Source organism: Molossus molossus, unplaced genomic scaffold (assembly GCF_014108415.1).
Source record: "Molossus molossus isolate mMolMol1 unplaced genomic scaffold, mMolMol1.p scaffold_m16_p_15, whole genome shotgun sequence".
NCBI lineage: Eukaryota > Metazoa > Chordata > Mammalia > Chiroptera > Molossidae > Molossus > Molossus molossus.
The window spans coordinates 14,875,766-14,886,680 of NW_023425350.1; the positions used below are offsets into that span (position 1 = coordinate 14,875,766).

Sequence of the window (10,915 nt, forward strand, 5' to 3'; positions counted from 1 at the left end):
GTGGAACCCCCTCCTCATCCCTGTCTCCTCTGTGTGTTTCTGCCCCAGGCCCCCACCAAGCCCATCGGGAACCATCACCGCAGCCTACGGCCAGCCTCAGAACCACTCCATCCCTGTCTACGAGATGAAGTTTCCAGATCTGTGTGTATACTAGAGATGGAGCTCCTCGAAGAGGTGGGGTCTGAGGGAGGGGCTCGCCCTCACACCCCACCCCTACTACATGCAAATCTAACTGGGACCTCAGAAAAGTCACCTTGGATGGCAGCACCTTCCCAACTAAGCAAGATAGAGCCCAGACCCTCCCACTTCCACCTTGTCTTCCCTGAGGGCGTCGGCCACCTGGCCCTCTACAGCCAATAAGCCTCTCACCTGTACTCTAGTCTCCTCTTTGGTGTCAGCGAGGGGCCAAGAATCATGGGGCGTCTGTGGTCCTGAGGAGCTCCTAGGTGGGGTAGCAAGTGATCGATGTTTATGATGGGGGGATGAGAGGAGGCACAGCCGCCACCCCCAGGAGGGAACTGGATGGAGACACAGTGGTCAAGGGAAGCTGCAGACAGCAGTCAGGAGGCAGCCCTGCTGGGAGAGCTGAGGTTGAGTGACGCTCTCCCCCAGAGCATCCCCCCTCCAGTCTGAGGCCCTCAGGTCTCCAGTGTCTCTTCCACTCTCCTGCTCACCCTGCCAGCTGTCTCTTCGTGATTCTTTCTTTTATTAATTAATGCTGAGCCCTTATAACAGGAGCTGGGGTAGAGACACCACAGGCAGCAAAGGCTCCACGATGTGCAGCGGCTGCTGGTGGAGGGTTGAGCCCAGGCTGGGCCTGCCTCCCCGGGAGGGGCAGCAGGCAGACGTGGGCAGGTCCTTCCGGAGCACCTGCTCACCCCTGTGTGCAGAGGGAACTTGCTTGGCCCTCCCATGGTTCTCTCCCTTCTGGGTGTCTTTGAGTTGAGCTCTCTCCCATTGATGCCTTTCTTCCTGAGGATCCCAATGTGTTTCTACAGCCTCTGGGTTCAGGGAGGGCAGGGCCAGATAATTCAGTTCTAGATGACTCCAAGAGGGGCAACTGCAGGGCCCCAGGCCTGCCCACATCGCCTCCTATGGAAGAGGCTCCTGGCCTGGCTGTGCTGGGGGAGGGAGGGGCTGGGGAGCGTGGGAGTCGGGGAGAGCACTGTGGGACTCAAGAATGTCAGAAGTCAGCCTTTTTGGATGTTTCATTTGAGGAAAGAAGGACCCAGTGCCTGATACTGGAATGATTTTTTTCACTCTCTGGACAAAGTCTAGACCTCGGTGCCAACTGGCAAAGTTTGAGGCCTGGGGAAAGCCATGGAGACCATTTGGGTTCTGCATGTCCCCTGAGTCCCGTGTGCCTGTCTGTGTGCAGAGGAGGGGCCAGGAGGCTGTTTGTTGTACCCTCCACTTTCCCGTCCTCGTCCCCCACTGCCTCTGGCAGGACCTCGCCTGGGCCTCCTCCCGAGACAGCGCCCCATGGCCCCAAAGTGGTTCTTCTCTCCCAGTGACATTTCCCATAACTTTTCTGAGCTGGTGTAACTCCCAGTAAGGTCTGAATGACCAAATGAGTCTTCCCTGGAGAATTTGTGCTTTAAAAAGAGGGAGGGTGAATAGATTTCTTGACCCGAAAGGTACAATTTTAGGCGATGTGGGGTAGGGTCAGGGGCAGGCTGTTTCTGCTAAGGGACTGGCAGTCTTTCCAGGACACCCTCGGGTCACACCCTGCACGACCCTGCACGACCCTGCACGACCCTGCCCAGACGCAGTGAGAGCCTGATGGTCAGGACAGACAGGTGCATTTTCTCAGCAGGGAGAAATCTGACATGTGTATGTGATAACATGTGGTTATCTCTCTGGGAGGGGGCTTTCTGACCCTGTGCTTGTAGTTTCCCCTGGCGCTGCCTCTGTGCTACGGGCCTGCAGCTTCCAGACAGTGGCATGTTCACAGGGCCCAGCTTCAGCTCCCGTCTGATTTTAGGCTAATGCTCAACCCAACTTTACAAGCATGAACTGAGATTTCTCCTTATGTTAATATCTCTTTATTAAAGAAACACATTTCAAATAACTCAAAACAAACTCGAAGGCAAATAACCTTGGGAATAAACTTGACAGGAAATCTAAATCTGGAGCCACAAACATGTCCTTCCTCACGGGATCTTCCCATCTGTGTCCCCTGCTCAGCTTTGATGAGGAACCCTGTTTCTTCCTGGTGCCTCCTTGCCTTTAGGGTCCATTCCCATGGCAACTGCACCCTGATCTTGGGACCCTGGTTCTGGGACATGAGAGCCTCTTTCTAGAGCCAGCACCGGGACCAGAGACCTGAAGTCCACCCACGTGTCTCCCCCATCCCCCGCAGGGAGCAGGATGAAGAGAAAGGTGTGGGGTTCCCATTCTTCACACACTCAGCTGCTCCTTCCTCTTCTCTGTCCGAAGCAGCTTTTTCTTTCCATCACAGCTGCATAGCAAAGATGTGTTTCTTTTAGAGAACTGGCTGGTTTTTTGAGTGCCCTCTTCCCAGTTTCAACTGAAACTTATACTCCTGCCTGCTGACAGGAGGTAGAACCTGGATTCTGGCCAAGTATGACTCAGAATCGGAAAGTTTAAGGTGATTGTTTCCTCAAACAGACAATTAAATGATAAATTAAGCCATCTCCTTCCCACCACCCCTCTGCCCCTGCACAAGCCCTGGGAATGGACACAAAGCAGTTTGGTGGGTGCCCAGGCCCTCGGCCTAGCACCTGTCACTGCTTCCTGCCTCCTGAGCCCCACAGCGTCTGATGGCACGGTGTCTTGTGACTGACCCTTTTTTGCTACCCTTGTCTGCAAGCCCATGCAGACCAACTGCTCCCCTAGGCCACTAAAGACTCAAGGGGTAGGTTTGGTTAGCACTCTGCTAACAGAACTTCATGGGTGTGAATGTATGTGAGATTTGGAAGTTTTGTCAATTGGGTGGAATCGCGTCCGTGCATCAGAAGCAGGTCAGCAAGAATGTGATCCTGGAGGTTCCTCCTATTTTCCTTGCCCTGTGCCTGTTCCCCTTCTCCTCTCTCTGCAAAGTAGAAATAAGTGATTTCTTGATTCCTAACTGCCTCCTCTCCAGAGAAGGAACCCAAGCAGGGCAGAAGGGTAGAAAAGTCCTCAGATAATTTCTGTGCAGCTCTCCGCCTCATACATAAGTGCAAACGGATGAGCACTGAAAAGGTGAAGCTGGACCCACTGGAGTGCTTGCAGAAGCTCGACAGTCACATACGCACTGCCCTTTGCCCTAGATGTTCTGGGTCCCAGAGAACATGTTTTAAGTGGTTTAAGGATTAGAACAGCCTTGGAGTACCTTTAAAAACAATTTTTTTTGAGAGTATGTGCCCTCAGCGGGAACCGAACCCGGGTTTGTCTGGTCCGCGGGCCAATGCTCTAACTGCTGAGCCAAACCGGCCAGGGCACACCTTGGGGTACCTTTAAATGGCTCAAAGGCAGACCTCTGGGCTTCTCTGGGGGCCTCTGGGTCACGATACCAGTTGCTATTTCATTGTCCCCAGTTCTTCTAACCTGGGTGCAGAGTATGTCACTGAGAAATGAGGTTTTTTCTCCCAATTCCTCTTCATGACCAGGAAATGGCATTTGGCAAATTTGAAGGTAGACAAGGAGATCAGCTCATCTGGGCAGGCCATGCCCGCTCCCCCTGACCCATAGACCGGAAACAAGATATCTTCTTATGTCTGGGGAAACAGTGTAGGGCAGTGTGCTGCTGCTTCATCCTATTAACCTGAGAAATCTTGTAGTTTACAGGTTCCTAATCCCAAATCTGGCCACATCTGGAGACTAGAGAGGATGGTCAAGGTGGGCCTGGCCAGCTAGGGAAGTGGGAAGAAGACCGAAGCAGTGCTGGGACTCTGTGGCCTGTTGGGGTCAGAAGGCAGTTTTCTGTGCTCTCTTTTAGAACCAGCTAGGTTGACCAGCACTATTCTCCTCCAGGAGACCTTAGGGCCTCATCATCTTCCCCTTTTGAGCTCTTCCTCCATGACTGTGGATTCTGGCCTGTGGGCCACAGAGCTGTAACTCCACAAATGCTGCAGCCCATACATTATAACATGTCTGTGTCCATTTAGACTTTCATGACCTGGCTGAGAGTGTGTGTGCCCGTGTGTGTGCATGTGTGTGTAATGTAGCTCCTAGTTGATGATATATGTATATAATAGCTGTCATATTTATATGGGAGTGCAGAATTAGTGCCTGTGGCAGTTTTCTGTATTTTAAACTCATTGAGTCAAATTAGTTTTAAGGAAAGGGAAAGGGGTGGGGGCAAGGAGTGTAGGAAGAAGGACTCTTAGCAGGATCCTTCTTTAGGACTATTAGTCCTGATTTCCCATTGAGCCTTTATGATGCCCTTTTCAAATAAATGTTAATGTTGTCACCACATGGTTGTCTGTTTGATTTCTTTAAAGTAAATGGTTTTTTGAGATGTAAACAGGATCTCAAAATACCAACATTAACCACTGACATTTAGCCACCCCCACCTGCCATTACTTTACTTGCCAGAAAAGGAAGGAGGGTAGGGTAAAGGATGCTACCAAGATGTAAACATGAGCCCCAGGATCCCCAGCATCCTGATGGGAAGGTGTGGGCCATTTCTTCATTATAGTGGGAAGACTTTCTCTTAGGAATCTGGCTCTCTGATTCCTTACATCAGGGCATTCCAGTTTTCTTCCATTGTGAACTCCTAGATCAACATCATAATATACACAAACCTTTTCCAGCCATTTTGGATCTGTACCACCCACTGGTTTGTCTAATGCAGTTGACGTGTATGTGTACATTTCTGTGTGTGTGACTATCTGTGAGTCTCTTGTGAATTGGAAATGTGTGTGGCTGCAAACCTATGGGCCCAGCATTGTGCAAATATCATGGGGACATATAAAAGAAACCCAGCCCTGGCCCGTTTGGCTCAGCGGTTAGAGCATCGGCCTGCGTCCAGAGAGACCCGAGTTTGGTTCCCGCTAAGGGCACATACCTCGGTTGCAGTTTGTCCCTGGCCCTGGTCGGTCTTGCAGGTGGCAGCCACTCGATGTGTTCCTTTCACATCAATGTTTCTCTCTCTCTCTCTGTTCCTCTCTCTCCCTCCCACTCTACCTGAACAAAAAATGGGAAAATGTCCTCGGGTGAGGATAAAAAAAAAAAAAAAGAAACCCAGCCTGTGACCTCTGCCCTAGTGGAGCTTGGGTTTCCCTGTGGAGAGCACAAGGCATATATACAGCAAGAAAGTTGCCATTCAAGCCAAGACCATATGCCCTCCACTGAGGGGGGACTGACTGCAGAAACACTGCAAATGAGTGGGTTTGGCTGGAAGAGATTACAACTTTCCCAGTGGAAGTGGACTTGAGCCTGGGCTCATGTTGAAATAGGGGTAACGTTCAAAATGGTGGGAGAATGTGGGGAATTCCAGGCAAAGTGAAGGAGGATGGGAGGAGAGAGACGACCAGTAGGTGGGAACATGGGAAGTGGGGTTCAATAAAGAGCATGAATTTCATTGACAAGAGCCCAGCACACCTTGCCTTGTCGTTTGGAATTGATGGAAAATTGGGATGAAGCGACTTTTTTAGTTCTTGAGCCAGGGAATGTGGGGAAAGCAAGATTTTGTATACATTACTATGAAGAATTTGTGTCTGACAGGTTGGGAGGGGAGCAACTGCAGACAAGACCAGTTGGTTCGGAAGCTGTTACAACAGCAGAGCCAGGAGCACTGAGAATGAGAAAGGTTTAGGCTGGGTAACATCAAGAGAGAATGTGGGCATAGCTGGGGGAAAAGACAGAGACCCCAAGGCTTGAGCCCATGGGACTGGAATATGTATCTGTGTATATTGTGTTGTATATATACAGATGTGTCTCCATGGGTGTGTGTCTCAATGTGGGTGAGACCGTGTGTTTGAGAATGGTTGTATCGGGGTGTGTAAATTTGAATATCAACCATCAGCACTCACACCTACCTTCTCGGTGAAAAAAGATCAAATCTTTTTTTTTTTTTTAATCTGCACAATAGCTCTCACACTAGGAAGGGAGGGGAAGCTGAACTAAATCTTGGATAAGTTCAGACTTGCCTAAAGCCACACAGCTAGCTAGATCCAGGGGGTACATTACCACAGCTTCCCCACTTCCAGTCCACAGAGCCCTTCTAGTTGCCATGTTGGGCTGGCTCTTGGACAGGTGCCAGGGTCACTCTTGTAGGGTCATTTTTGTAGGAATCCTGCTTTTTGGTGCATTTTCTGGCTGAGCAGTCTTTTCCCTGCCAACGAAAGGTGGCAAATGGGGTCACCCTGAGCCATTATCTAAACGATTTGACCCTTGCTGGCTCATTTATTTAGGGGATAGGGAAGTGCATCTCCTTTCCACTCTGTCTTATGAAATGTACTGCCGCTTGGTCACACGGAAACCGTTCTGTCTCTCCTCCACTATATGCTGCTCTCCAGTTGGTGGATATGTGTTTCTATTTCATTCACTCAGTCAACACTCAAAGTCAGAGGCAGATGTGCAACTCGAGAGGTTTTATTTGCTAACTACAGACAGCTGCAACAGGACGACCATCTGCCGCTCCCGCCTGCGCGAGTGGCCCACCGGGCTGGGGCGCAGCGGCCAGCAGGGGCTGCGGGTCGCCTTCCCGCGGAGGGGAGCCCCTCTGCGCGCCCTCACTGGCCCTTCTTGTGGGCGTTCTTGATGATGGCGTTTTTGAACAGCGTCACGAGGGGCGTCTGGCTCTTCTCGGAGGTCATGAAGCCGCCGTAGCGCTTGTCCTTGGGCCGGCTGCCCCAGCGGAAGTGCTCCATCTTATAGGGCCCCTCGTCCTTCTTCAGCGGCGGCCCCGCCTCGGCCTCCGCCTCCAGGCCGTACTCCAGGGAGGCTCGGGCGGCCGCGCCCTCGGGGCTGAGCGCCGGCTCCCCGGCCTGCTCCCTCTTGACCTCGAAGGGCAGGGCCTCGGCCGACTCGTCCACGGCGCCGTTGGGGTACACCTTCACGGGGCGCCGCTTCTTGCCCACCGGCTTGCCCCAGCGGAAGTGCTCCATGGAGTAGGAGCGCTTGCCCTCGCCTGGGCTCGGCCCGGCGCCGGCGCCATCGCCGTCGCCCGCCGCCACCCGCTCCTCCTCGCGCTTCCGGAGCCCGCTGCTGCCGTTCCGGCGGCCGAAGCGGTCCCAGCGGAAGTGGCCCATGACGTACTTCCGGGGGTTCTCGGTCAGCGGCTGCTCCTCGCCGTTGCCGGGAAACACGGGCGTCTCCGCCGACAGGTTGGGCTTGCAGGCCCCGATGCAGGCCTGTGGGAAAGCAGAGCGCGCGAGGTCACCCCGCGCCCCGCGGCCCCGCACCCACGCTCGGCCGCGGCGCCCCTCGCACTGCGCCTGCGCCCTCCACGCCCCGCGGCCCTCTCCTGCCAGCCTCCCGGCTGCAAGGGCCTCCCGGCCCAGGACGTCTGCCCACCCGGCCACTTGGCACCACGGACATCCACGCCGCGTGAGCGTCGTCTCTTTTGTCCCCTGCACCCTAGTATTCTGCCCGGTAAAAAACACCCCATTCTCCTAAGTGGTTTACTTTTCTCAGCTTTTGTGAGCAGGTCAACATAGCCGTTACATGCCTCATAGATAGGAATTAATCACTGGCAGGAGGGTGGGCGTTGTTGGCACTTAATAAATATTGAATTAATCAATATGGTTCAATTCGAGTTTAGGTGGGGCATTGAGCTGAAATTAGGAGGAGAATCTCCCCAGGCGGCAGAAGTAGAAATCTGACTTCTAGAGCCTATATTTTGAATAATGCCTCAACCTTACCCCAGTGATCTGCAAACCTACCTCGTGCACTACCTACCGAGCCATCTCCTCCCACCACCTCTCAACACTTTTCCACACCCATCTGGCACTTTCTATGGTTCTTAAGTCTGAGCTGATCCTGTGCTTTCTCCAAGCAGTGAGCTTTGGAAGGGGTGTGATTCATTTCCCTGTCACCTCATTCTGCTTGGAGGGAGGGGTAGAAAGCCAAGATTATTTCCTTCGCAAGGGTCGGGAAACCTAGGTCTCTGCTCTCTGTTACTAGACAAGTCAACTGAGGTACACATTTGTTTAGGAAAATGACCTATAGCCTGCAGCCTTGAGTTTTCAGTTACTCGGGACAGCAAAGGAGGAAACAGAAAGGTCCCACCCACTCTGTTCAGTTGGGAATTTTATGCTCCAAGGATTTAGAATTATAACACGGCAGAATATTAATGGGAAAATGAAAACAGCGTCATACTCCTCTCCTCTGGACACATAAAACAGGAGGCTCAGAGAGGTGAAAGTTCCTTGGCAGGGTTCTACAGCTCACTGGTGACAGAACTGGGACTAGAACCCATGTGTTCTGACCATGACCAATGCTCCTTCCCTAGTGAGCTCTCAACAGGAGAGGCTATGCAGTGGGTATCTCCAAGTCTCTTGGATCTCTCTGAACTAGAACCCTCAGAATCCCCTGGGCTCTTGTTTCTATTTCATATTCCACATGCATCCTGCTCTGTGTTTTTGAGAAAGTGTCTCTCTTACCTCAGCTCAGTTGCTCCATTGACAAAACACACTGAATGTAATGATATGCATTTCACCCTTACCAGGCAGGCGCTGGCAGCAGGATGGAACTCCGTCACTGACACCAGCCGTGTTCTTTTAGCCCTGACTTGCTATCATCTCTCACTTGTGCCTCCTAATACACACACGCATACATACACACACACACACGCATACACACACACGCGCATACACACACACACACACGCCCTGTGGTGCCCTGGAGGGAATTCCAGCCTGGCACAAGGGACCTTTATATGCTTCTGGAAAGGTTGCAGAAGGTCAGTCTTCCAGAAGAAGCATGAGACATTTGGCACCAGTTAGAGGAAAATGGCACCTGGGTTCCTTCTCCCTCTGGAGATGATTTGCAGTTCTATCTGGCTGGTTTTGCAACTGGTAGTAGATAGAAAGGGAAGAAAAATGGAATGAAATGGCAAAGGATATGAGGTTATTTTAAAAGAAATAACTTGGGAGCTGAAAGATTGAAAATATAGGCTCAATTGAGGAGCAATTATTATTACTAGTATTAGTATTACTTTAATGGCACTATCTCTAAATAGCCTAAATGGAGTGGGATCTCCATACAAGAAGACAGGGAGTAAAGATGATGAGCAGAAATTGTGGACCAGACCCATCTTCCTGCAGCTGCTGCTTCTCCTCCTTGGTCCAATGCTGACTTCACCCTGGGGGTCTGTTCCTGACTGGAGTTGAGTTACCCGTATCTCTGGGAATGAATTTTCCCTTACTGATAGCACCTTCTTTTGTGCTGTCCCAGCCCCAGTTCCACCTGATGCCCAAACCAAGACGACAGCTGTGGCCCACGTACCAGCAGGTTACTTTCCCTGGTGAGGTCCTTACACTGGCTGCTCTCCAGACACCAGCCATGCACTTCCGTGGAGGCCTGAAGCACCAAGGCAAGCAGTAGAGCCCCCAAGCGGCTGCAGCACGATCTAGGCATCTTCCAAGCAGGCTGAGGCTCTGCAGAGATAAACAAGATTGGTGGGACCCCTGCGCGGAGCAGAACAATGCTTGCCACTCACCAGGAAGGACAGGGAGCCAACATTAACAACACAATCACTTGTGGAGCTCAAGGTTTTTTGAGGACAAGAGCAGTTTAAGGAGAAGGTTGGTGTGCAGGGTGGTGGTGTGAGTTGTGCTAGAGAGGCAGGGAGTAGGACCTGGGCAAACCGTGTGCAAATTTCCCCTTACCTCCTATTAAAGATCAGACCCCAAAGAAGATTAGGGCTGGAAGCTACTTAGGGTTCATTTGGTTTAGCCTCTTATTTGAGAAAGAGAGAAACTGAGGCCCAGAGAGACAATAATTTTGGTGTACGTGACAAGGTAAGGCTAAGTTCTGTGTATAGTACAGAGCTTTCCTATTTCACCAACTTCATGAAGCTATCTGTAGTTTGAACACTTCAGATTCAAGGAGTAATGGGAAAAACAAGGACTCTGAAACTCCTGCTCAAGGTGGTCTCTTCCCCTCCTCCCCCTCCAAGATCCTACCATTCCTCAGAAACTCTGTTTCCTGTAAACAGTAAGTTTACATAAAGGCAAATAAAACCTCTGGCCAATTTGGTCAAAACCTCAGCCAAAGGCAAATAAAACCTATGGCCAATTTAGCCAAAACCCAATTTGCTGTCCTATAAATAAATCACTCAGGTGATCACTATTTCCCTGCAACTTTGGAGAGATTTATTTTTAAAGTGACCCCCACATTTTTTTAAAAGTGAGTCATCTTGCCCTGGAGGGTTTGGCTCAGCAGTTAGAGCATCTGCCCCCAGACCAAAGAGTCTCGGGTTTGATTCCAGTCAAGGACACGTACCTCATTGCGGTTCGGGTCTCTAGCCCTGGTTGGGGTTGTGCAGGAGGCAGCCAGTCAATGTGTCTCTCTCACATTGATGTTTCTCCCCCCCCCCCCACCTCCCACTCTATCTGAAGATAAATGGGAAAAAGGAATCCTCAGGTGAGGATTAAAAATAAAAAAATAAAAGTGAGTCATCTTCTGAACACATTACATGTCAGACCGCTTGATCTCTGATTGTCTCAAATGTAGTCTGAAATAGTTGGACTTGAAGATGCTGTAGGTGTAGAAGGGAAAGAGATGAACACACAGGGCAGAAGGGGATCACCTCCCATTGTGAACCCCTGCCAAGGACACTGTCAAGTACTTCTCTGCAGATGCTGAGGTCAAGAGATCAGAGTGTATGATGCCCCTTGTGCCCAATGCTTTCCCCAGCCCTCTAGGTCTCATACTGTCAAATCAATCCCTCCTCACCCAGGCTGGCCCCTTGAAGTGATCCCAAGTTCTGACATCAGCTCACCACCAACCCCACAATTAT

General features: G+C 51.3%; 2 protein-coding genes across 2 annotated transcripts in view; one reads left to right on the forward strand and one right to left on the reverse strand.

Annotated features, from left to right (window-relative positions):
• EFR3B (EFR3 homolog B) overlaps nt 1-1,130 on the forward strand; it is a 47,268-nt gene extending 46,138 nt beyond the window's left edge. Inside the window, exon 22 of the mRNA XM_036263223.1 lies at nt 49-1,130. Within this exon, the coding sequence (XP_036119116.1) occupies nt 49-154 (106 nt within the window). The 3' untranslated portion in view covers nt 155-1,130. The remainder of the gene's footprint in view (nt 1-48) is intronic.
• A 5,288-nt stretch (nt 1,131-6,418) lies between these two features.
• Nucleotides 6,419-9,531, reverse strand: POMC (proopiomelanocortin). Its single transcript, XM_036263255.1, has 2 exons — nt 9,400-9,531; nt 6,419-7,304 (listed from the first exon to the last, which is right to left on the reverse strand). The coding sequence occupies exons 1-2, from the start codon at nt 9,529-9,531 to the stop codon at nt 6,684-6,686; spliced, it is 753 nt and encodes a 250-aa protein (XP_036119148.1). The 3' UTR covers nt 6,419-6,683.
• Between the last annotated feature and the right edge of the window lie 1,384 nt (nt 9,532-10,915).